The sequence below is a fragment of the Mycothermus thermophilus genome, assembly GCF_041956435.1.
Source record: "Mycothermus thermophilus strain CBS 625.91 unplaced genomic scaffold VTJ04scaffold_8, whole genome shotgun sequence".
NCBI classification, from domain to species: Eukaryota; Fungi; Ascomycota; class Sordariomycetes; order Sordariales; family Chaetomiaceae; genus Mycothermus; species Mycothermus thermophilus.
In genome coordinates this window covers 761,815-785,590 of record NW_027191434.1, presented here as the reverse complement: position 1 = coordinate 785,590, position 23,776 = coordinate 761,815, and the positions used below count along the sequence as shown (strand labels likewise).

The following is a 23,776-nucleotide window of genomic DNA, read 5'->3' as shown; positions in this document are numbered from 1 at the left end:
CGTGTCTTTTAGATTGGGCACGTTCAGAGTCAAGGCATGTGTGTACATACATCCAGCACATCTATAAAACCAGCTGCCGACAACCTTGGAACGGACAACACAGCAGCTACGCCAAACCTGGGGAAGCCAAGTCGCGGCCAACGCGAGGTGACGCAATTGTGGTTCCTGCATCCTGTTTCCAATCACCTTCTGCGGGGTTCGGTGGTGCACGACAAGGCTGCTGCCGCTGGTCTCTTATCCGCCCCGGTCTGGTTACCAACTTATCATGTGTGGCACAACCTACCTGGAAGTCTTTCGGAACGCGAGGCGCGAAGAACAGGTGATCAAGGGATGGGGATGTGGTGTGTGCCGGGCAGCAAAAACACACAAAACACATGGAATACAGGAGAGAGAATACGTAGATTCCCGGAAGAAGCATGCTTCAAGTTGGTATCGTCTATCACTAGGGTACTCTGAGAATTCTGTGCCGTCGAATGAAAGGGAAAAAAAATGCAAAATGACCACCACCTCAGTGCTCTGATCCCAAATCCCACCGCCCGGCGCCATGACTTAAACACTGCCCCATCCAAGTAGCAAGAAATCTAGGAGTTCGTAGGTAACCAGCATCCCCATCTCGCCTCACAAGAGCGTCTCCCCCAAAGCGCACCGCACAAGCGAGCACCCCGCCCGCACGGTATCGTGCGCCGCATCGCTGGCCGGGCCCAGGCGCGGGTTGACCTCGACGAGGTCGACGGCGATGAGGCTGCCCGTCTGGTGGACCATCTCGCAGATGAAGTCGCCCTCCCGGAGGGTCAGGCCGCCGCGGACGGGGGTGCCGGTCGAGGGCGCCCACATGGGGTCGAGCGCGTCGACGTCGAAGGACAGGTGGATGGGCGTGTCGTTCCCGATGTGCGCCAGGGCGAGCTCCATGACGCGGCCGATGCCGTAGCTGGAGGAGGGCAACGTTAGCAAGAACCGTTCGTTCAGTTTGAACTAAATGAAGGGGAAAAGAGAAGAAAACCTACCGGTCGATGTCAAACATGCTGAACGCCTTGATCCCGTTCTCCCTCAAAATCCGCTTCTCCCCCGCATCCACATCCCTCAACCCAATATACACCAGCTTCTTGACGCTAATCATATGCTCGGGCTCGATCCACCCAAAGAACTGCTCATCACTATCCCTCGCCAGGCCCGTCAAAAAGCTCAGCGGCATGCCGTGCACGTTCCCGCTCCCGCTCGTCTCGGGGGTGTTGATATCCGCGTGCGCGTCGACCCAAATCACCGCCATCTCCCTCGCCTGGCCGAACCGCTCCCTGACCGCTTTCGCGGTCCCCGCGATCGTGCCGATGGCGATCGAGTGGTCCCCGCCCAGCGTCAGCACCAGCCTGCCCTCGCGCGCGTGCGAGTAGACCTGCTCCGCGATGCGGCGCGTCACGGCCGACACGGCGCGCGGGTTCTTCATCCCCCGGTGCGGCGGGTCGTGCGCCGGCACCAGGTCCGAGTAGCTGTGCACGGCGTCGTGGCCGTGGAGGTTGTAGCCGAGGTCGTCGCGGAGCTGGGTGAGCAGGCCCGACTCGATGAGCGCCTCGGGAGCGGCGTCGACGCCGGGCTTGCCCTGGCCGCCTGAGAAGCCGACCGCGACGATGCCCAGGTCCCCTGGGTGGGTGAGGAATTTGGACTCGACCAGCGAAGTGTTCATGTTGCCGAAGTAGCGGGGCGGGGAGGGTTGGAGGGTGGGAATCACGATGTCCTTGGTGATGGGGTTGGGGCGCGTGGATGCGCCGTCGGTGTACTCGTCGATGCGGGACGGGGCCATCAGGTTACGAGGCTGAGCAGAGGGAGAGAGAGAGATTAAGTAAAGAAATGGAGGATCGGCGTCGTCTGTCGACCAAGAGAGGGGTATCCCCTTTGCTCTTCCAGAGGAGCTAAGTATCGAGGTGGATGGGTAGCTAAGTAGATAGTATCTAGAGAACCTCAGAGTCAGCCACCACCTCGCGGGCCCTCAGCAAACTTTATATTCCCATCCCTCCGCGATAACGACGGCCGGTCTTTATCTCGGCCGGGTGGCATTCCAGAACGGCCTCCCCTCCTGCTCCCGCCATGGGGCACATGGCACATGGCACTCCGGGGGCAAGGGCAGAGCAAACAAGGAAGCCCCCTCGGGGCGGGACGGCGGACTTGGGATCGCCAATGCCGGCGCAGGTCCCAGCGCCGTCCCAATGCCAAGAGCTGACTGCGCCGAAGAGGGCAGCCAAACGGTGAGCGCTCTGGGGCTAGGCGGAGCCTCCTTGAATGCTGACAGGGGGTTAAGATGCACTGTGCAGGGCGTAGCATCTTGCGTCTTTCTCCTCGAGAACCACGGAAACCAATGCCTCTGAAGCACAGAATTGGTGTGGTGAATGGATCCTTATGTCCGGGGAAGGCGTGTCTTACCAGGTATCGAATCCTAGCGCGGTACGTACTATGTAGGAGAAGTTGTTGTGTTCTCTCAGGTACAGTGTGTTCTCGGTGTGTCGTCAAGGTATAGTCTTGGCCTTGATGCAAGGGTCAAGGAGAGTGACGTCGATGTGGATATGGGTATCTTCAGCGCGAGGAGAGAAAAGGATGGTCAAAAGAACAAACGCCCTTTAGTCGACAAGATCTCCGTCGGGGATATTAAATACGAAAAGAGAATGCCAATGTCAATAATCTCAACCCCAGATGCGGATCGAGGAGAGCGTTGTGATCGTCGACAAGAGATAAGATCTGGCGGTATCCCGGGGTTGCTTTTGACAAGGAACCGCCTGGATACCACGCGGAGCTACTCCATATCTACTCTATCTTATCTCTCCTCTATAGAAAAGAAAGCAACTTACATACCGCCCTTGAATAACACGTGTGAGCAACCAGGACAAAGAGAAACACAGCCTCGAGCTTATCCCTCAACACCAACCTGGTTCACCAATTCCTACATCCTCCCGGCATTGACTCATGATTTATGATTGTTACGTCTCCTTATCTCCTCCTCGATCCCGATCCCGTGGCTGTGTCATGAGGCATCCCGTCATGTCCCGTCTCTTTCTCACCACATCACAAACCCTATGCTCTTCATTACATTGGATCCAATACCCGGAGATGAATCAACCCAAACGTAATCCCAAGTAAAATCCCTCATACAACCCCTCCCTCCTCCGAACAGATGGTGTGTGAACCAGCCATCAGACAGAAAAAAAAAATCTCTCTGGTGTCCAGCAGCAATAGAATTCCATAGGAAAAAACCACCATCCATGGACCCGGCGCTCCGACCTGCCGTTAAGTGATAAAAGATCCGAGAAGCAATCAACGCCAAGCAACACGGGAACGTTGTGGCGGGTCCCGCCCCGCGGCTGCGCTAACCTGGAAGCTTGGCGCAGACTCCACAGCCATTGTGGAGAAAGAGAGGCCCAAGAAAGCGGGGCGGATATCGCCGGGCATTCACGGCACCTGGCTGGCTGGCGGGCTGGCTCCGTGTCTTGCCATGGAGGACATGTGCCTGTCAAAGCACAGTCACTTGTTCACACCGCCGAGTTTTCCACCAGGAACATTTAACATACCTGGTAGTGGTGTTAGCACTGTTAGTAGTAGTAATGAAAATCCGTGAGTCCCTGAATTCCTCAAATCTGAGGCCGCCCCACCAGGTCACGGGAACCGGCGTCTTAGCTAAGAGATTCCGGGGTCCACCGTCAGGACCGCTGGCAGTGTCACGGGGATGGTCTTGTGCCTGGCAGTGCATGTCCCCAGCTTAACGGCAGTTCCCGGCGCTGACGACATCGTCCGTCTTGCCTTGCCGTTGGGTTCAATCAGTGAGCTGGGTTGTCTCGGGATGTTCCGTTGTCTTTTCTTCGTCTCCATCCTCTTTTTCGAGATGGGATGAGGGTCGCATTGCTCTGAACTCCTGTCACGCTGACAGCCAGAGCAAATACTCGGGCAGCGGGCCCGGCCTTTGTTTCGGACAAGTACGTCTCTTTGTCAACACTCTTGCAGCGTTCTCGATACCTTCCATGTGAATGTGAATTTCATCTGCCAAGATCATACCAGACCGAGTAAACCTCTAAAAACCCATCCGGGCCTTGAACCCGTCTAAAACAATCCCAAGATGCGCCGTGTTCCATAACACCCATTATTACCGCATATCCCGTAAAGTAACCATCATGACCTCTATCTTCTCCCACCTTCTCTTTCCTCCACCCTTCCTTGACTCACCCTACTCTTCCGGCTACCTCAAATCCCCCACCCACCCAAGCACCTCCCTCCGCTCATCCGCCACCCTGGCATACTCAAGCAGCACCCGGAGCAAATACACCAGCATATCCTCCCTCCTCAGCACCTTCGCCGCCCACTCGCGTCCTTCCATAGCTATCTTCTCCGCCTGCTCCCACCTGCCCTGCACCCCGAGCTCTTCGTTACCGGCAAAATACTCGAGGATCCCGTACCAATCCCCAAACCGATTGTCCATCGGCACAAAGTGCTTCCACGCCTGCAGCCGCCCGTCGTGCCACTCCCGCCAGAGCGTGGCCTTCACCGGCATCGAGGTCGATCTCAAAAACCCGAGGTACCTGCCGGAAAACGAATTCCCGTCGATGTCGGGCAGGATGGGATGGCGGAACTGATCCGCCATGGGCACCGGCGTGGCCGGGGAGAAGTAGTCGCCCGTGTAGTTGCAGTTCACGCCAAAGTCTGGGTAGGCGCACATGAGGTCCGTGAAGGCCACGTCGACGGTAGAGGAGAGCCACCGGCTGAGGCCGCCGCCTCCCGGTTGTTGCGTCGTCGTCGTCGTCGTCGTCGTCGTCGTCCGCTGCTCCTCTGGTTTCGCAAGGGCTGCGAGACGGTACTGCGGGTCGGGGAGGACAAAGTTCATCGGGCTCTGCTCGCCCGATTCGGCCAGGGCGAGTTGCGTGGCGTTGTTCATGGCCACGAAGCGATGGCGCTGGAACGAGCGCCAGTTGGACTCGCGGTTCCGGCCGCCCGTGGCGACGCCGCGCCAGATGACGGCCGGGGAGCGGACCTTGGACGCCCAGGGTATATCGGCCCCTTCGGCGCCCGTAAAGCGGGCTTCTTCGTTCCAGTACATGGGCGCGGGGAGGAGGATGTCGTTGTTCACGGAGAGCTTGGAACCGCCGAAGATGGGGACGAGCTGGGCGGTGGCCGAGACGCTGAGAGGTTCGACAAAGATGCCTTCCAGGGCTTGCAGGTCGGGTTGGAAGCAGAAGTTGGTGCTGAGCGTGAAGTTAGAGACGTAGCCGTTGCGCGTGTGGCCTAGGTCGTAGCTGCTGAAAATTGTGGGTGTTTTGTTGAAGTTTGTGACGACAAGCCCTCTGCGTGCGATGCTTTCGGGCTCACAACCACGGCGCGCGATGAGCCAGTAGTGTTCTGTGAGACAGTTGTCAGTCCTATTATCCAACAAACCACAACCGTCCAGAAATGAAGACTTACTCTCCCCCTCCCAAACCGTCTTCTCCGCCGCGATCTCCTTCTCCTCTCCCTGCCAGGCTCCAAACTCCTCCACCACCTGCTTCACATCCACCATCTTCCTCCTCTTCCCCGCCTGTTTCATCAGTTTTTCCACCTCCTCCCACGGCACCACCACCCTCGGCTCATCCATCGCATTCAACGCAATCTCCATATCCGGAAGCATATGCTCCACCTTCCGGATCATCTCCAGCCAAATCTGGGTCCAAAACCAATCACTTCCCGTGCTTGCCTTGCCGCCCTTGATCTCAATCCTCATATCCACGTCCCTCACCCTGCGCCGTATGAGCGCCGGTTCCACCCCCCAAAACGGCTCCAAGTCGTGGTAGATGGGATCCCAGAAATCCTCCACCATGATGACGTCCCGCTCCACGGCGAAGGCGTACCATTTGTCGAACCCGGGAGGGGGATGTCGGCCGCGCCGTTTGCGATACGCCGCGGCCGCCTTGGCGAGGGTGGTGGTCTGTTTGGCCAGTTTGGCTGCGAATTCGGCGTCGGCCTCGCGGATGAGCTGGTCGATGGGATGTCTGTCGAACAGAAACGACGCAGTAGCGGTGGTCCATGAGGCGGGCAGTGGGTTGAGGGTGTGCGGCCCGGAGAGGTTGTAGAGGGTCAGTGTGAGGAGAATGGCGGGGAGCAGGATGCGAGTGATTCGGCGGATGGGCGGCATCTTGGGTGCATGATCGAGGGGGGGAAGAAGAGTGAAAGTTGGATTTGGGTGTGTGTACCACGGGAAGCGTGGTTGTGGTTTGTCTAGTATCGCATTGGGTTTCAGGTTGTAGTTGGTTGAGATGAGTGGTGGCGAACGAGGTCGAGTACGAATCTCGGCCGGGAGACGACCTGAGGTTGATCAAGGATGATTTGGATGTTGTTGACTTTGATCGGGATTCGAATGTGTCGAAGGAAATGAAAAGAGGCGCGACAGTTCGTGGGATGGTTGAGAAAAGGCAGCCTGGTCAGATCGTCTAAAGTCGATGTGTGCGGTGAACCAAACGGAGATGAAACAAATTAAGCTGTGAAACTCGGTCGATGGAGGCCGTGGGACTCGAGATGCAAACAGAAAAAATGAGGTAAACAACCAGACGGTCAAATTACCGGTACATGGATGAAGATCATTTGGACGATAAAGGGCATCGGAGATCTCTGTTTCAACGAAACAGCCAAGGGTAGGAGGGCCTGAGTGAGCCCGGCGAGGAAATCGGTCATCACTTTCTCTAGGTGAGTTTGTCACTCCAGCCAAAGCCCAAGCTCAAGCTCCGCGTTTCAGGTTGTAAGTGTGGCCATCCCGCGGTGCATGAAACATTCAACGCCCAAACCGTCGTCAGCTTGCCGAACCACTCCTCCGCTGAAGGAGACCCCAGCTCAGTGGGGTCGGAAATGCAATGCATCGTTCCGTAGTGGATCGACGTTGCGGGATCGACGACAAGGGGTTATTGACGTTGACCATCACGTTGCCGATCATCAACGTCACCCTCCAACCTGGAAGAGGAGGATCACCGAGTGATATGACTTTGGAGATACAATCCAAATGCATCGAAGTGCATTCATTTTCTCGAATGGGCTGAGTGCAAGCTGAATGGGCATGTGTGATGCCTCACTCCCAGGTTGGCAAAAGTTGACGCATCTCCTGGACAGTGGTACTGTACCTAGATAAACCCATCGCGGACAGCTGCCCATCACCCCCCGTAGGAAGCACCTCCGCTGAGCGGATGGCCTAACGGGGGGGACACGGAACTCGGGAAACCATCGGTGATTACCTTGATGGGATCCCGAGTTCGATCCTGACAAAGGATAGGCAAAAAAAATGCCCCCAAGATTGGGGGCTTCGTGGATGGAAGGCACGAGGATTCCTCTCCTTCCACCACAAGGACAAGGACAAGAAGCGTGGAGACCACGCCTCCCAAACTGGCCCTTCCCAGGTGGAAACGGATGCCATAACTCGCGGCCGACACCGCGCAATAGTAAAATCCCCGGAATGGGGGTTTTCGTAGCCAACTCCTCGGGCTCCCCGGTCCCTTGCGTGAGAGGGTTCCGGTCGGGAGAGTTGGTGAGCTTTTTGTGGATTCGGGCTAAGCCCAACGTTTTGATGATGATGCTGAACACGACACATCTCGAGACCACGCCAACAACCAATCTATCATGGCCGCGGGGAGTTTCAAGCATGAGTGTGTGGTCTGATCGGATGTCCACGGTGTGTATAGTCATGCGCACCCACCCCCCGTGACACAACACAACCTGATGTAAGCAGCCGCCAATGCATGCAGCAGAATATCAACCCCTCACACCAACCAACACAGTACCCGTCGTTGATCAGCATCATGGCGCAGCGGCGGGGACGCAAGCCCGGCAAATTGGTCGATGGCTTGCGTATGAGGGTTCGATCCGGCTTTGGTCAAGAAGTTCTGGGTTGGCCCAAAGTTGGCAGGACGCATTGGCCTCCTCCCAACAATATGAGGTACTGCATGCGCATGCCTTCACGTGCCATGCAGTCCTCTTTCCTGACCTCCACAAATTGTGGTTGTCAGGCGTAAACGGGGTTCCGTTTCGGGTGAGCAAACACTCGCGCGTTACGGCTCCGTATTTCAGTAAAATCCCCTGGAGGGGGTTTTCGTAGCCAGCCTTCTCCTCATGAGAGGTTGGTGAGCTTTTTGTGGTTTTGGTTGACTTGACTTTTTGACATTATGATGTTGAACTTGCAAAGTACATAAGCCCGAAATAAAATTGCCGGGCCACATCCATCAATAGAAAGCTATGTCTCGCGAAGAGATCTATGATGATGATGATAATGATGATGCTATGCGTATGTCCTGGGGGTATGCCGTTACTATACATACAATAATCGTACAACGCCTGTCTCCCATCTACGGTCCCTGTCCCTATCCAGCCTACCCGTCTAAGTTTTCCTTGCCTCCGTCTAAAAGTCCGAAGCCGATGCCATATTCCCCAACACACTCTCGCTATCATCACTAACATCCTCGATCACATCGCGCGACACCAGTTCGTGGTACGGGGGGCTGAACGGCCACTTGAGCCAGCCCTCGGCGATCTCCTGCAGCATCTTCTGGGTAATACACCGCGTGTTGATGGACCCCAGCCCTTTCACCGGCACTCCGCCCTGCAACGGATCCTTCAAGCTGGGAGCAAACTCGGTCACGCCCTGGCCCGCGCCCGGCACGATCATGTCGAGCAGGCTCGGGATGTTGTCGCTGTGGTGCGTGATCAAGTTGCGCAGGACAATGTCAAAGATGTCACCCCCGCGCGTCGAGTTCGGGCCCATATCCCGAAACACGCGCGCCGCCGCCTTGGGCTGCACGTCGATCAGCGCCAGCGGCACGCGCGGGAAGAACTCCTCGGGTTTGACCTGCAGCGGCTCGACCCAGCGCCGGTCCCAGCTGAGCGTGGGCGGGTCGTTGAGCAGCGAGTGCAGGTTGTCGCGGTGGACGAGGGTGGTGGCCTGCAGCGACTCGTCGGCGGTCTGGACCCGGGTGGCCCACGTGTCGAAGAACTCCTGTGCCTGCGCGCGCAGCGCCTTGTCGCCGTTCGCCTCCGACTCGGCCCACTTCTGCCGCGCCGCCATGTACAGGCGCGTCAGCTCCTCGACGCGGTCCCAGCGCTTGCGCACGCCGCGCTGCTGCGTCCGCTTGCGCGTCATGCGCGTGTACTGCGGCGAGTCGCGCGTGAAGGCGCCGCGCTCGTAGGCCGCCTCCAGCTCGTCCGCCTCGGTCATGTACGGCTTGTCCACGTCGTAGGTGGTGCCGAGAGGTTCGGTCGGCAGGGTTCCGGCCTTGAGCCGCTCGAGGTAGTCGGCGAGGTGCGCGGGCTCGCGGCCCTTGGGCATCTTGATCCCGGCCGCCTCCATACGCGCAAGAGCCATCCGCGTGCTCTCGTAGTCGACCGACTGGTCACGCATGTACCAGGTGAGGGAGCGCGAGGTGCCCATCTTCGCCATGCCGTACCCGGCGATCTCGGTGACCCAGTCCGTGGAAATTTCGGATTCGATGGCGAGCTTGCGGCGGCGCTGCACGACACGCGGGAGCAGAGGCTCTTTTTCCCCGTTCTCCATCCATATCAACATGCGGACGAGGCCGTATTTTTGAAACAGGGCTCCGGGGCGGATCGCCGCTATGATCTGGAACAAGACGAGGGCGGCGAGGCTGTCGAAGCGGCGGAACCGGCGCTTCGGGTACATGCCGAGGTTCATGGTGACGAGCAGGGTGTCGTTGCGCTCGGGGGTCTCGTCGATCGAGTAGCGTCGCTCTGTCTGGTGCGGCAACACCTCCGGAGTAAGAATGCGGCTGAGCTCTTCCCAGACGATGCCGGACTCGGAGAGGAGCTTGGTGCCGGGGTTGTCGAGAAGCGGGGTGAGGTAGGGGCGGTAGAAATCGGTGTCGGGCTCGAGGAGGAGGTGGGAGCGGGGCTTCAGGACGTCGTTCAGGGCCTTGCTCCAAACGCCGACGCCAGGGAAGATGTCGATGAGGTCGCATCCTTCGTGGCGTTTGAGGCTGTCGCCGATGTAGTTGACGATGTCGCGGCAGAGCGTCCTGCTGACGATGTTGACGCGGTGGCGGTCCGTGTTGGCACCTTTCTTCTTCCCTTTCCGGGTCTCGGGGGACTTGACGGCGGACCAGATGCCTTCATCGAAGAGCTTGGTGGCGGTCCAGTTGTCGTCGGGTCGGGTCACGTCCGGCGTGGAGGTAACCGAGTTGCTTGTTGCTTTGGCGGCCAAGGTCGCCCGTTGAGGGCGCACAAGGGCCCGGTGTGCCCATGGGACCAGTCTTGTGCGGGCATGGCCGCGGAGGGCGAACATGAGCGGAAATGGTGGAATAGGGAGGTCAGAAGGGGTGCATCTGTGGGAGAGGGAGGGGGAGATTTGGAGATTTCGTCGGAAGCTTGGAGAGTGCAGGTTTTTGCCGGCTCTGACCGCTTGAATTTTTGGTATCGATAAGCCCGATGGCGGGGCTCCCGGAGCCGGGTGGGGCCGTCAACGGCATGCCAAGCCGGGACCGAAAAGAACGGAGAACAAACCCTAACCCTGTGGTAGATCGCTGGGCATCCCTCTGAACAGACCATCAAGTACACAAGACATCCAGCATTCCGTCCATGTCCGAAGCCAGGAACCACGAATATTCGAATTTTAGGAGTCAATCCAGTCAATCCACTCTATATTCGGGCCATTTAATAATGTACATACCACTCTTCCTAAGCAACCACCCCAAGACTTCCTTCCTCCCTTCTCATCCTCAACGACCCTCCACCTGCGTCTGGCACCGGCAGTGTCAACTCCCGATGTCCGTTCAACTGGGGCGTTATCCTTGGGACAACCCAGACGTCTTCTCCATGCTCCTCTTGGCCGGCAGCAGGAGGTGAATCCGCCACTGCTCTCCCCTTCCCTTTACCCCCATCCTTACCACCACCTCTTCCTCCTCCTCTTTCATCCTCCCCATTCTCCCTCTGCCATCCTTGTCCATGTTTATGCCGTCTTTCTCTTCTCTGCTGCCCACCTCCCCGGCCTCTGTCAAGAACGATCTTGAACTCCCCATCTCCCAAGGGTACGACGGTCGTGGGACTCATCATTCCATCTGTCGGGGCAACGCCAAAATGTTGTTGCCCCTCGTCAAGAGTCCCCAACCGCTTTGTCCCAACATCCCTCTCACCCGCCGCCGCTAACTGCGCAACCTTGCGCAGGACACGTTCAAGCCGGTATCTCGCTCCAAACACCGGACTAAACAACCGCGCTGTCGTGGCGTCAGCTGCGGCATCGATGGCGGCTGCCATAGACATGTCCAGGTTCTCCGGGTCAACACCAAGGTGGGTTAGGTTGCGGTGCCGATCACCACCCCCGCAACACTGCGCAAGAATCCCCTCCACACCATCGCCATCCTCAATTCCCAACAACCACGTCCACCGCTTCCACAATCTGCACCGACCCGCCGCGAGCGCCAAGAACAAGGCACCCTGCGGGAGGAAGTAACGAAACGGCTCCGGCGAGAGGAGGTGGTAGACCATCCTCGTTGCGGCGTACCGCAGAAACGGACGGCTCGCCAGGAGGAGGTCGCGTTGAGACTTCGGGGAGGTTGTCCCCGGGTTTGGAGAATTAGGGGACTCATGCGGACCGGTCGCGGTCGAAGGCTGGGCTCGCGCTCGCGCTGCTCCCGGTGGAAACTTTGAGTTGGTCAGAAGCGAAACCGGAGGCGCCTTGCCTTTCCTCTTACTCCTTCCCGTTCCATGCTCTACGCCCTCCCAATCGCGCATGTTGAGATACGTCAAGCAAGCGCGCAGCAGGGCGTAGTGCGTGACGTCAACAAACTCCGTCAGGGAGATTCCGCGGGGAATCGAGGGGTTTCCCGCCGTAAGGCACGCGAAGCCGCGACCAGAAAGAAAAAACGTGCGCACCGATGCGTGGATCGGCCAGACACGCTGCCAACCAAGCGGCTCCTCCTGCTGCTGCTGCTGCTGCGTCCCTGACGGTCCAGAGGGCGTACGCATACCCGTAATACCCTCCGGCTGCACTTCCAACAACCCAATCGACCTCGCCCTGACCCACCGATACCACTCCTCCGGCCTATCCTCCCTCACCTCCGAGTTCCTCAACCTCCTGACCCCCCTCTCCTCCACCGGCGGCCCAACCTCCAATCCCATCCTCTTCCCCATCCTCCCATACACCGCAAACACATCCTCCTCCATCACCCTCACCGCCATGACCAAATCCCTCAACCTCATCGGCTCCGCCCCCAACATCACCCACTGGAAAATCCCCAACGCCTCTTTCCTCTCTCGTTCGTTCAGGGTGGACAACATCCACTCATACAACCCGTGCAAATCCCCCGGCACCTCGTCGAGCGTGCGCTCAATCATCTCCCGCGTCGCGCCCTCCGCGATGGCCGCGTTGAGGATGTTGACCACGATCTCCGCCCACAGCCAGACCCCGCCGGCCTTGCGCGCGGTGCGGCGCACGAGGTTACTGCGGTCGCGGTTGTGCCACGCCGGTGTGACGAGGTGGCGGTCGATGTAGCGGAGGATGGGGTCTGCGTTGCGGAGGTGGAGAGGGGGGATGGCGATGACGCCGGATTCTTCTTCGTTGAGAGGAGGGAGGAGGTCCGGGTGGTGGTGGTGGTAGTGCGCGCTGACGACGCAGATGCTGAAGGAGGAGTGCCGCGCGAGGTGGGAGAGGCGGATGAGCAGGTCGCGGACGTAGGCTGGGTGGGAGTCGTCGGAGATTTGTACAAAGATGAATGTCCGGCGCGCGGTGGTATGGAGGAGCTGTTGTTCTTGTTGTTGTTGTTGTTGTTGTTGTTGTTGTTGTTGTTGTTGTTGTTGTTGTTGTTGTTGTTGTTGTTGTTGTTGTTGTTGTTGTTGTTGTTGTTGCTTCTGCGGTTCTCGTCTGGGATGGTGGCGGGGGATGTACTCGTCCGCGAAGAAGGAGATGATCTGCGAATCGTCGATGACGCTTGTTGGTTCACCACTACGGGATTTTGCGTATACGTCGAGCAACTGCTTTCGCAAAGCCGGGTCATGCTGGAACAGCTGGGCCAGCAAGCTGCGGTAGACGCCCGCCGGATCGGTCTCGTGTGGCTGTTGCGGGACATAGATACTTGGTCCGGCGGCTGCGGCGGAGATGAAGATGGCGCCTGCGGGGCTCCATTGACGCTCCAGGCGTTTCCTGAGGGAGCGGAGGAGGGTGGATTTGCCGCTGCCAGGCTCTCCCTGAATCCAAAGGACTTTGTGCTTGGCGGCGCCGACGCGGTGATGCCAGGCTTGGAAGTCGGCGAGGTCGTACAGCCAGAGGCAGGCTCCCGGGTAGGAGGTGGAGGGGCTGGTTAAGGGGAGGGAGGGGAGGGGAGGACGGAGGACGGTTAGGAATCCTGATAAGGGAGGTTAGTAAAAGGAGATTGATAGGCCGAAGAAAATTGGCAGACGCACCGAGTTCATGAGAGGTCAGGACATGTCGCTGGAGGCTGTTAGCATGATATAAACGCCGGCAGGCGGTAGAAGTCCGACTCACTCTCGCCTCTTCGTTGGCGATATACGACTCCAACACCTTGACTAGCGCAAGATATCCCTGATCCTCCAGCGACGCAAACCTACATACATCATCATGGGACGCGCAAACCGTCTCGGGGACTTCTCTCGGATCCCCGAAGAAACTCGACAGCCGCCTCATCATCTAGAGAGGTTGTATCAGCATCATCTGCCACTTCAACCACACTTGGCAATCAGCCAACTTACCGCCTCTGCCCTTAACTCCGGACGGTGACAACTCGGACCGACGCTCTCCTGAAAAGTCCTGACTCCAAAATTATACTCATCCCACAGGTTCACAAACGCCGCCCGGCCCGGTTCCGCATCAACCCTCGCCGCCCTGCACAGATCCAAAAACGCAGGGTCCTCCGGGTCAAGCTTCCCGGTCATGGTAACGGCAGCCATGCTCTTGATGGCGTCTCCCAAACTGCAGTGTTCGGTCCCGCGGTGCGGACTGGCTAGGAAGACCACCCCGGCGGTCTCGAGAAGCACGCGGTGGCGTGGAGCGTCGCGGGCGAGGCTGGCTTGTCGCAGCATCTATAGGTCAGGTGGGTAGATACCCAATCTCGCGTCAGCGCAGCTCAAATCCAGATCGCCACTATATTAGGAAACCCAAACCACCCCCTTCATCCACCAGCCAACTTCAGGGAATCAAATGCTTAACCAAAACACAACTCACCTCCTTAACCACCACACCCCCCGTACTATGCACCACAAAAACAACCTCCCTCCTCCCCCTCCCCAACGCCTTCCTCGCCCCCGCCAGCTCTGCCAACAACTCCCGCGCGTGCGCGAAAACATCCCCCTGCGGCCGGCGCGGGCCTTTGTCGTCGACAATCACCTGGTATCCCCACGTCCAAATCCGCGCCGCCGGGCAGGAGAGCGGGAGGAAATCGAGCGGCCAGTAGTGGTAGTAGGAGGCGTCCCGTTCCTGATCATGCTCCTGCTCTTGGTCTACCCCCGCCTCCGCCGCTGCCAAAGGGGGAGGAGGAGGAGGGATAGGGGGTCTGGAAGATTTAGGCAGCGGCCAGGTTCCTGCGGTTCGTGGAGGGAGGAGGTCGTCGGGGATGTCGAGCCGGGAGGGTCGCGGGGGTGGTGGTTGTGGCGGTGGGGCTGGGGCTGGGGCTTTGAGGGATTTGGTGGAGTTTTTCCTGCGGAGGACGGAGCGGGAGCGGGTGGGTTGGTGGTGGTTTTGGTGTTGTTGCTGTTGCTGTTGTTGTGGAAGAAGGTTGGTGTGATTGGTTCCTAGGGCGGTGGTGGTGGTGGACACCTCGAGACGGGAGGAGGATTTGGTAGTGTTCTTGCAGAGGTTTGGCTTGGAGCATGTTGCGCAGCGTTGGTGTTTGCGGATGAGGGGTTCGGAGTTGGACCTTCGCAGGCCGGTGGGAGGGGGTTTGATGAGTCGGCCTTTGTAGCTAGAGTTGGGTGCCCTGGGACTGATAGTGGTGTGGATGGCGAGCGTAGGGGCAGTCCTGTCATGGGAGCGACACGTCCAGGTGTGGACGGGGTGGCCGCCGAAGCCATGGACGAGAACAATGCTCGTGGGAGGTTAGCTAGGACGATGGTCAAGGAGACGGAGATGATACTGACTCTACCAAGGGGTCAATTGGCCCGTCTGGCTCGTAGATGAGCGTCAGGCCAACCGACTGAATGTCCTGTTTGCGCACCTTCATTGTGTGTATGGAAAGGGTGCCTTGATACCATCGGGACACATGGAGTTGAGAACCTTGATCCACGAGGCTACTGCAGCTTTATTGAACAAGATGCTGGAACCAACATACATTTAGAGCACAAACACTCCCAGGGCTGGTGGCAACTATTCAGGCCAGCCTTGACCGTGGCAGCTCGTCCATGATGTATTATTCTGGAGCTATTGGGCTGACTCTCGATGCCGTGGGATCGGATGCGCAGCCAGGCCTTTCTTTTCCAACGGCATGCTCGATCTGGTTGCCAGGGGTGGCAGCCGACCAAGCGTCGCTGTGCCGTTTTCTGGCTCGCCAATCCATCCGATCTCGTCAACCTGGAAAGCCAAAAACCGGGTGGTGGTGTATAACCGTCTCGGCTGTTCAGCGAGTTTGACCGAGGACGGGCCATGTTGAGTGCGATTGACAGAGCGCCCGTTTTCAGAGAGAAGATGGAATCGGCATTGATGGTGGCAAACACAAACACGACAGACAGCACGAGAGACAAGTCCTCGTGATGGACGCCACTATGCGTGTAAGCAATGCGCGTGGGATGATCGACGCGGTGGCCTCATAGACATGGCGATCTGAAACCATGAGGCTCAGGGCATGGCCGCACTGCAGGTCACCTAAGGTACTGTGGGCTGGAAGCAACTTGATGGATGCGGAGCCGGGCTGCCGTTGGCTGAGCCGCAGCCAGACAGCTCTGAAGGATCAAAAGCTGGTTCGGGCTGGCGGGCCGTGACGGAGGATGGCGAAGAGGAGGGTGACGGAGAGGGGCCAACCGGGGATTTCTTTTGCATCCATCACATCACAGCCGATTGACATGGAATGATTGACGGACGGGCGGGAAAGGAACTGATTTTACATCCACCAACCGCCAAATATGGATGCCGGGTAACTGGTGATATGGGCTATATCTGAAGCTCGGTTGAAGAGGACATATTCTACATCCATGTTTGTTGACTTTTGGGGGATGTTGATGTGAATGAAGCAGTGGTTGAGGTGCTCCGTTGCATGCATTCCGCAGCACCCGCATCCGCATCGCAAACCGTTGAGGTGCTCTCCACTCCACAGCCGCCCAGCTTCAAGCTGCCCCCTGCAGCCACCTGTCAAGCCAATTCTCCACTTGCCCATTCTAGACATATGGATCCCCACTTCCATTGCCCCACTCCGTCATCATTCCGTTCTCCATTCTCCATTCCATTCTGCATCCAGCATCGCCCTCGGCGTCGACAAACAACACCACGACCCCGGCAATGCATTGACTCGCCTCCGCGCGTGAGCCCACAAGTCCACCATGGCATGGGGCAAGCTGCTCTGGGCTGTGTATCTGAGGTGTGAGGTGAGCTGTCTCCCAAGACCACGTATGCATAGACATGGACTTCAGCTGACTGATGTTTTCTGCTACTAGGACCTCATCGTCGCTCAGGTACAAACCCTCTTCCCTATACCCTCCTCTTTCGACCTCTGCGCCACCACGTCCGCCGCCCACTGACCCATCCTCAACAGATCCTCCGCAGTCCCACCTTCCACCACGGCGTCCAGCGCATCTACCGCGCCGTCCAAGAGCTCAAGTACGGTCGCAACCCCACCGAGCCGCTGCGCCCGGGCGAGGCGACAGGTATGGGACACTCATCCTTTGCGGGGCTGGTGGCGAGCATGCGAAAGAAGTATGCATGAAAGGCTGACGTACCCTCATCACAGCTGAGCCGGGCCGCGCTGGTTCCTTCTTGAAACACTTCGTTGAGGAGCTGAAGAACCAGGCTCGCGGGAAGCCGACGGATCCGCCACCCCCGCCGCCACGATGAAGGGACGGTACATTTGCAAGATGGCTGAGGGATATGAGGTAATGGACGCATCACCATGAGTTCATGAAAAACATGGCACTCTGCCCGTTTAGGAGGACAGGTGCTACCTATCCGTCAAAGGATGCGTGTCATATGGCGAGCGCCATCATGAAGCGACTCCAGGGAGCCCTGAGGCAAAACTTAGCTGGTGCTTCCCAGGGACGACATGTCAAGGCCCAATTCTCAGGGAAACTTGCATGGGACAGGTAATGGACACTGATCGTTCTGTGGTTACTCCAGGACAGATTTTGGACACAGAGATGATTCCAAGTGTAGGAGGGATAGAAATATACCCCGCGTTGCCACTCTATACTATCCATATCCTCCAAGTTTGTATCGTTGGATACGTGGACTTGATGCCTGGATATCATGCTGCAATTTGGAACCACGGATTGCCTGATGTGTTGTCCCATCAAAGACCCTGGATTTCCTCGCACGTTGAACAACAACTGACGCCATCCATTCACTCCTTGGGAGCATCGTTGTCCAGATCTGGCTCCTTTGGATGCCAGCAAGGGTGAGAAGCGTACAAACAATGCGACCGTCCGTGCTCAACTTTTGTAGGGTCAACTTCCTTTGCGAAATGCAGGCAACACGGAAAAAGGGAGCGGGTTTTCTACTCCATATCATGGGTATGTTGGTGAGTAGTTACGGAGGAACGGCCGTGCGAAATAGCTGCTAAGTCCTCATTGTCAATTCAGGGCGGCCTACAGTTAACAAACAACCTCTCGCCATCAGACGCTGGATCCAAACACTTCGCCATGCCCTCTGAGCAAGATCCGCATACGACTACATTCTGTTCCTGCGTCTCGCAACGCAAGAGGCCCATAAGCATGCAACCCCTATGGCTTCGCTTCTCGGCAGTTGAGCCTAGGAGACGGCACGTCCAGCCACAATCTAATTGAGGGTTGCATATGGGTGGATGGAGGGGCGGCACAGATATTAACTGGCAGACGTATCAGACCCGCCGACCGAACGTCTTTCCATCTTGTGCTGTGATTAAGCCATGAGGAGCCGGATGATTGACGAGGCCAGAGCATGTGGAAGGACTATGAGAGTTGAACAAGGGATGGCATGCGAGTCGTTTCCAGGTGAGGTCGAATGAAAGAGGCACCGAGGTCAGGTAAAGTATGTACCAGGATTGTGATTCAAGTATGTACTGCGAACAAAACACCGCTATATACAAACCACCACCACTTCTCTTCCTCCATCCCCTTTTCCCACACCTCACTCTCTCCAAATTCTCACCTCCCCCTCCCCCTAAACCTTCATCGCGATCACGAACTCAAACTCAGCACTTCACCGGAGCCGGACCGGGGTTGATGTACTGGGTCGGCGGCGGCCAGTAGAGCTGGAACAGGATGCCCGGGTCGGTGGGCTTGTAGGCGCCCGGGAACGAGACGAGCTGGCCCGGGTTGAGCGTGCCGGTGCCGCCGGTGACGTTGATTTGCGCGCACGAAATGTAGAGCTGCGCGCCGCCGACGCTCGCGGCGCTGTGCAGCGCAATGTGCTCGACGCGCAGCAGGTACTCGCCGTCCTGCACGCAGGGGGGGATTTGGACAGAGACTTCTTTCTTGCCTGGAGGAGGGGGAAAAGGTGGGTTAGTGTTGAAATGTTCATTTATGAGTGTTTGGTTGCTTGTCGGCTGTAGGTGATTATGGAAGATGGTCAGAAAGAAAAGAGAAAAAGGAACTCACCAAAGCTGGGCCAGGTCAACGAGCTGGTGCCCAACCCGCCGGGGCCGTCCTGGTAAATCTTGAACCACACGGCGCCCTTGCCATCAAACGTCGCGGCCGTCTTGCCCGCGGGCACCTTGGCCAGGTAGAAGTGCAGCGGGCCCGGGTGGCCCACGTCCGTGTCGACGGTGAAGGTGACGGTGCCGCCGGCCCGCACGTTGACCGTCTTGGGCGCGCCCTGGCCGGGTGTCTTCTCGTAGCACGTCATGGCTTGCGAGGTCACGTCCGTCACGGGGCCGTGCGACCAGTGATTCTCGGTGATGCGGATCGTCTCCCACTCGCCCGAGGTGACGCCGTCGACCTTGGTGCGGGGGAAGGTGTCTGGGTGAGAGTTTGTTAATAACTAATAGGTGAACGATGGCTTGATGAGATAGGGGAGGACGTACAGTGAGCCTGCGCGCCGGCCGCAGCCAGCAGGGCGATGGAGGTGGTGAGCTTCATCTTGGACAGATCCGAGGCACGAGGCAGGACGGCAGCCTTGTCTGTGTTGTCGACGGATGGTGAACAAGAGGGGGAGTAGGAGAATGTGAGATGAGGGTCTCACGGATTTATTATAACTCTCTCCGGATGTTCCCACTCCGCGGTCAAGGATGAGGATCAACTTCGCTTGACTTCGATGGCGCCCCGTCCACGGCCCCGCCGGACAATCTTTGGAATGGCCAGGTCACATCCTCCGGACGGCGTTGCGACGGCAGGTCGCAATGGCGGGACGCACCACCGCCTTGGGATCGCGGTGTGTGGATGGACAATTGGATGATGCCATTCTCTGGTTTGAGGAGAAGAGTGTGAGAAGTGAAATGCCGGGAAAATACTACTGAGGACTGGTTAGCTTCGTGCTCGACCTGGTTGCTGGGCCGGAGTCCCGGAATATCTCTCACCACCCGCACCAATCCTCGAGGGTTTACTCAAACAGACATCCAACCCGCATCATCTCATCACATACCCCAGCGCCAGTACGGAGTGCTCCCGACTGGCGATACCTATTACGCACACTCCACGCAGGCGGGAGCAAAGGGAGGCAATCCCGGGTCAACTCACTCTTCCTGACCCGGTCATGTCCCCCCCTTCTCCCCTATTTGGCATAAATCTGGGGGGGCATGAATCACACACACAGAAAATAAAACAAACATGACGAATGGAAGGAATGGATGGAAGCTTTTGTCCGGGAAGACCGCAACTCGCCCTGTCGCTGTTTCGAGCCGGAAGTGCCGTCATCCCCACCAACCCACGGCGGCAGCTCCTCCATGATTCCCGTTCCGGCTAAGTGGCCGTTGCGGACCGCAGATCGTCGAACACCCCCCCTGTTCCCGGACTCCGGCGCGGCATTGGCATTGGCATTGGCATTCCGGGAGACTGGTGGGTTGGTTGGGTAGGTTGAGTGGTGATGTGTACAAACGTTATGAGTACTCCGTAGTATGTCATACCTAGGGAGGCTTTTACTGCGCAAGTAGTATTATTAGAGAGTCTAATTGATCGTAGAAACAGTGGTACATACAAGTGTTCCACAACCTCAGGGTTCAAAGGGAAGAGCAAGCTTCATCAGTATAACTATCATTTTAGTCGATGGTAGAAATTGGTTGTTTGCAATTCACATGTCATTCTGGATATGAAAGTAACATGACATCACTGCCAGAGAATTAGTAACGAACTACTTGATTCTCAAACCTACCTCCTGTTTACACCCGCCCAGCAGCGTCGATGTCAGCCATGTCATTCAGCTCCATCTCACTTACCTGGGCCGTCCACCGTATCTGGCTCATTAAGATGGTAGTCATAATATTAATATATCATGAGTAAAGGTAAGTAATACCACAGCTAAAAATCTCAGTCAGGAACACACCTGCATCAAAACAAAACCTACCTCAACAAGTCCCAACTCCTCCCTCTCCTCCTGCTCCCCTATCAGCGACAGTAATCCACGAGAGAGAGAGAGAGAGAGAGAGAGAGAGGGGAAGGCCGAAGAAATAAACTATGAAGTGAGTGAGGAGGTATTAAGTAATTAGTTACTCCATACTCAACCACCTCCACCCCTCCTCCCCCGTCTTCTTCCCATCACCAACCACCACCCTTCCCGCCGCGCCCATCGGCCCTCCCGCTTCCCACCGCCTCCTAACCTCCTCAGCCACCGCCCTCCCGGCATCTCCGTACCGCTCCCACGCCGCCAGCCGCGCGCGATGCAGCACGTCGCTGTCCAGCTTGTACGCGCCGGCGTGGTAGCCGGTGTGGTACGGGCCGAGGTCGTAGGCTGGGGGGTGTTTCACAGCACCAGCTGCCATCATTTCTCCCGCGGGTGTTGAACCGGAGGAGGAGGTAGCAGCTGAGGTGATGGTGCAGAGAGGGAAGGGATGATGCGGATGATGGGGGTCTTCGGCGGGGTAGAGGTCAAAGATGTGCCGTAGGAGCTTGTACGGGTCGTCTGTCGGTGGCAGGGGACGAGCGGTGGTGGAGGGACGGGGTTGGTAGGATTCCTGCCGCCAGAGGTCTTGGGATTGTTCCTCGAGCAGCCAGGCGAGGTCGCAGAAGTGGGTTGGTGGCGGGGTGGCTGGGGGGTTGATGGAGTTGTGTGGTGGGTTGGGGTTGGGGGAAGTGAAAGAGGAGGGAGGGCGACGAGAAGATGGAGGGGTGGAAGTGGATGAGGCGCCACGCGAGGAAGACAAGACGGATGTCCACCGGGAAGAGGCCGGAGAGGTCCCCCGGCTGGTGGGAGTTGATACAGGGACGGCGATGATGCGTCGTCGGCTTTGGAGAGGGGAGTTGGGCGGGCTGGAAGGGGGAGAGTGTGAAGGGGAGTAGGATGGCTCGGCAATAGTGGTCCAGTTGCTCGGGAATTTCAAAACCTGCCGCTCTGGAGGAGGAGAGACAGGAGGGGAGGAGGTAAGGGAGTCAGTCGGACTGCTACTGCTGCTGGTGGAGGTGGTCGGGGGCGGGAAATTGAAAATCTTGTCGTCAAAGGGTGAAAGAGGTGTCGGCGACGTGACAATCACCTCCGGGATGTTGGGAGGAATAAAAGACGGCAGCTCAACCTCAATCGCCCTACGCTTGCGCCGAAGAAGTTCCAAGTTTTCATCATCATCATACCACTCAGCCTGCAGGGCCTCTTCCTGTTCCTGTTGCTGATGCTGCTGTTTCTTCGCCTCAGCCTCAAACGCATCCCTCTTCCTCTTCAAATACTCCCACGTCCTCCCATTATCCAAAAACCTCTTCATCTTCCTCGTATTCTCATTATGCCTCTTCGCACTCACCGGGTTCGCTATTGGGTCCAGCAACCTCTGCCGCTCCAGCGCCAGCGCCTCGGGCGGGAGGTAGACGCGGGCGTCCATGGTATGCTTGAAGCAGGGGAACGGCAAAACACTGGGCTCGTAGCGCAGGGGCGGGTTCGGGTTGTGCCGAAAGCCCTGGAGAAAATACTTGAGACGCACAACAAAGGGCTGGTGGTACAAGTCGCAGCGCTTGAGGGAGGGGATGTGGACGCCCGGCTGGTTATTGTTGTTGCTGTTGTTGCTGGGCCTGGTTTGGTCGGGACAGCCGCAGAGGTAGTACTGGTAGTAGTAGTGGCAGGTACATGTGGGCATCTCCCATGCGAAGGGAGGCGGCTGTTTGCCGAAGGAAGCCATGGCTATGGCGTTGAGCGGGATATCGAGTTGGGTTGGAGTCGAGTTGCGACGTAGAATCTGTTCTTGGGTCAGTCGAAGTGTTTCTTGGGGGGATCACCTACCTGTGTGAATGTTTGGTTTGTTTGTCGTTCTCGTTGTCTGGTGAACGTGTCGAGTGGCAGAGTTGAAGAGAGGAGAAAGACAGGAAACAGGAGAAAACAGCAGACCGGCGACTTAAGATACAGCCAGACCCCGGGAGCTGGCGGCTGTCAAAACAAAGAAGCGGGGAGAAAACAATGGGATTGTGAACAGCCCGTTGTCCTGAGACAAAGAATCAGGGGCATTGTTTTCTGAGAACATTCGGATGTCCGTGTTCCGGCCCAGAACAAAGAACGACATGTTGAAGGCGCTCATACCATGAGCACCTAGCACGAACTACCTGATTTCCCCGTTACCTGGTCGAAAGGCGAGGAGGGCCGGGTTTATGAACCTCAAGCAATTTCACTAATATCTATCCCGGTCCATATGAACAGCCCGATAATAAGTCCAGACGATTCACGTCACCAAGGGCTGAACCCAACATCTGTTAATATTGAAAGGCTCAACAACACGGCAAACGAATTTCTCAGAAGGAACCGCCCTCGATATCGTATACACGACAAGAACCGCCACGAAAAGCCCAGACCAGACTCCTTACCTACCCTGCCTGAGGCACAGCATGTACATACCTGACCCAGGAAGATGATCAGCTAAGTATACTGCGAAATCAAACTCCAGGTCTCGGGAGGTATACCCATGTCATGAGTAATTCCAGGTAAGATTGATATCCATCCTCGAGTACACCACATAATCACCATAAAACCGTCCATCAACCCAACGACAGTGTATGCCCGAACTACACAGGGATTTGGCGAGAGCGGTCAGCCTCTATCCAATCCATCCGTTTCCATTGCTTGGTTTCCAACCGTCTCGGTTGATACCCAACCTTCTTTGTCTGTGCTTCATTGTGTTGTGTTCCCAATAATACCATTGTTCCGAGTGAGTGAAAGAAAAGATTAACACTCGTTCTCTTCCTTTGTTTTGTTGACTTCCCCAAGCCTGCAAGTCATGAGGAACTGGTCCAAACCTTGCACCTTATAGAATGAGGGAATCTCAGCCGCTACGCAGCCAAAACACGCAAAACCACCACCATTCGAAAGCTCTCGAAAAGCCCTAACCAGCTATACCAACCCCAACTGCGCGCAACCTGCAGCGCGGGCGTGGGAAGCGGTGGAAAGTTGGGAAGCTCGAGTGTGGCCGACTGGCGGTCAGACTGTTCCCCCTTACGCACGGGCCACCCCGCGCACGTGACCCCCCACGCGATCCCACACGTGACCTTACACGTGACCCCGTCGGCGTCGACTGCGGCCATCGAGCCGATGGAGGTCGAC

General features: G+C 57.4%; 8 protein-coding genes across 8 annotated transcripts; 2 read left to right on the top strand and 6 right to left on the bottom strand.

The window, feature by feature from the left end:
• Positions 1 to 618: 618 nt before the first annotated feature.
• VTJ04DRAFT_10778 (uncharacterized protein) lies at positions 619 to 1,795 on the bottom strand (the record flags this gene model as incomplete). Its single annotated transcript, XM_069358553.1, has 2 exons — positions 619 to 928; positions 1,005 to 1,795. 2 exons carry the CDS (start codon positions 1,793 to 1,795, stop codon positions 619 to 621), a joined length of 1,101 nt encoding a protein of 366 aa, XP_069214106.1.
• A 2,418-nt stretch (positions 1,796 to 4,213) lies between these two features.
• Positions 4,214 to 6,136, bottom strand: VTJ04DRAFT_10777 (uncharacterized protein; the record flags this gene model as incomplete). The annotated part of the gene is made up of 2 exons (XM_069358552.1): positions 4,214 to 5,367; positions 5,431 to 6,136. 2 exons carry the CDS (start codon positions 6,134 to 6,136, stop codon positions 4,214 to 4,216), a joined length of 1,860 nt encoding a protein of 619 aa, XP_069214105.1.
• Positions 6,137 to 8,380: 2,244 nt separating this feature from the next.
• VTJ04DRAFT_10776 (uncharacterized protein) lies at positions 8,381 to 10,273 on the bottom strand (the record flags this gene model as incomplete). The annotated part of the gene is made up of 1 exon (XM_069358551.1): positions 8,381 to 10,273. The coding sequence occupies one exon, from the start codon at positions 10,271 to 10,273 to the stop codon at positions 8,381 to 8,383; it is 1,893 nt and encodes a 630-aa protein (XP_069214104.1).
• Positions 10,274 to 10,665: 392 nt separating this feature from the next.
• Positions 10,666 to 15,158, bottom strand: VTJ04DRAFT_10775 (uncharacterized protein; the record flags this gene model as incomplete). Its single annotated transcript, XM_069358550.1, has 6 exons — positions 10,666 to 13,328; positions 13,387 to 13,414; positions 13,469 to 13,630; positions 13,693 to 14,022; positions 14,165 to 15,023; positions 15,076 to 15,158. The coding sequence occupies 6 exons, from the start codon at positions 15,156 to 15,158 to the stop codon at positions 10,666 to 10,668; spliced, it is 4,125 nt and encodes a 1,374-aa protein (XP_069214103.1).
• A 1,309-nt stretch (positions 15,159 to 16,467) lies between these two features.
• Positions 16,468 to 16,978, top strand: VTJ04DRAFT_10774 (uncharacterized protein; the record flags this gene model as incomplete). Its single annotated transcript, XM_069358549.1, has 4 exons — positions 16,468 to 16,512; positions 16,582 to 16,599; positions 16,680 to 16,791; positions 16,875 to 16,978. The coding sequence occupies 4 exons, from the start codon at positions 16,468 to 16,470 to the stop codon at positions 16,976 to 16,978; spliced, it is 279 nt and encodes a 92-aa protein (XP_069214102.1).
• A 72-nt stretch (positions 16,979 to 17,050) lies between these two features.
• On the top strand, positions 17,051 to 18,281 carry VTJ04DRAFT_10773 (uncharacterized protein; the record flags this gene model as incomplete). The annotated part of the gene is made up of 3 exons (XM_069358548.1): positions 17,051 to 17,223; positions 17,607 to 17,649; positions 18,171 to 18,281. 3 exons carry the CDS (start codon positions 17,051 to 17,053, stop codon positions 18,279 to 18,281), a joined length of 327 nt encoding a protein of 108 aa, XP_069214101.1.
• A 27-nt stretch (positions 18,282 to 18,308) lies between these two features.
• Positions 18,309 to 19,194, bottom strand: VTJ04DRAFT_10772 (uncharacterized protein; the record flags this gene model as incomplete). The annotated part of the gene is made up of 3 exons (XM_069358547.1): positions 18,309 to 18,595; positions 18,715 to 19,074; positions 19,140 to 19,194. The coding sequence occupies 3 exons, from the start codon at positions 19,192 to 19,194 to the stop codon at positions 18,309 to 18,311; spliced, it is 702 nt and encodes a 233-aa protein (XP_069214100.1).
• A 1,562-nt stretch (positions 19,195 to 20,756) lies between these two features.
• On the bottom strand, positions 20,757 to 22,367 carry VTJ04DRAFT_10771 (uncharacterized protein; the record flags this gene model as incomplete). The annotated part of the gene is made up of 1 exon (XM_069358546.1): positions 20,757 to 22,367. One exon carries the CDS (start codon positions 22,365 to 22,367, stop codon positions 20,757 to 20,759), a length of 1,611 nt encoding a protein of 536 aa, XP_069214099.1.
• Positions 22,368 to 23,776: the final 1,409 nt, after the last annotated feature.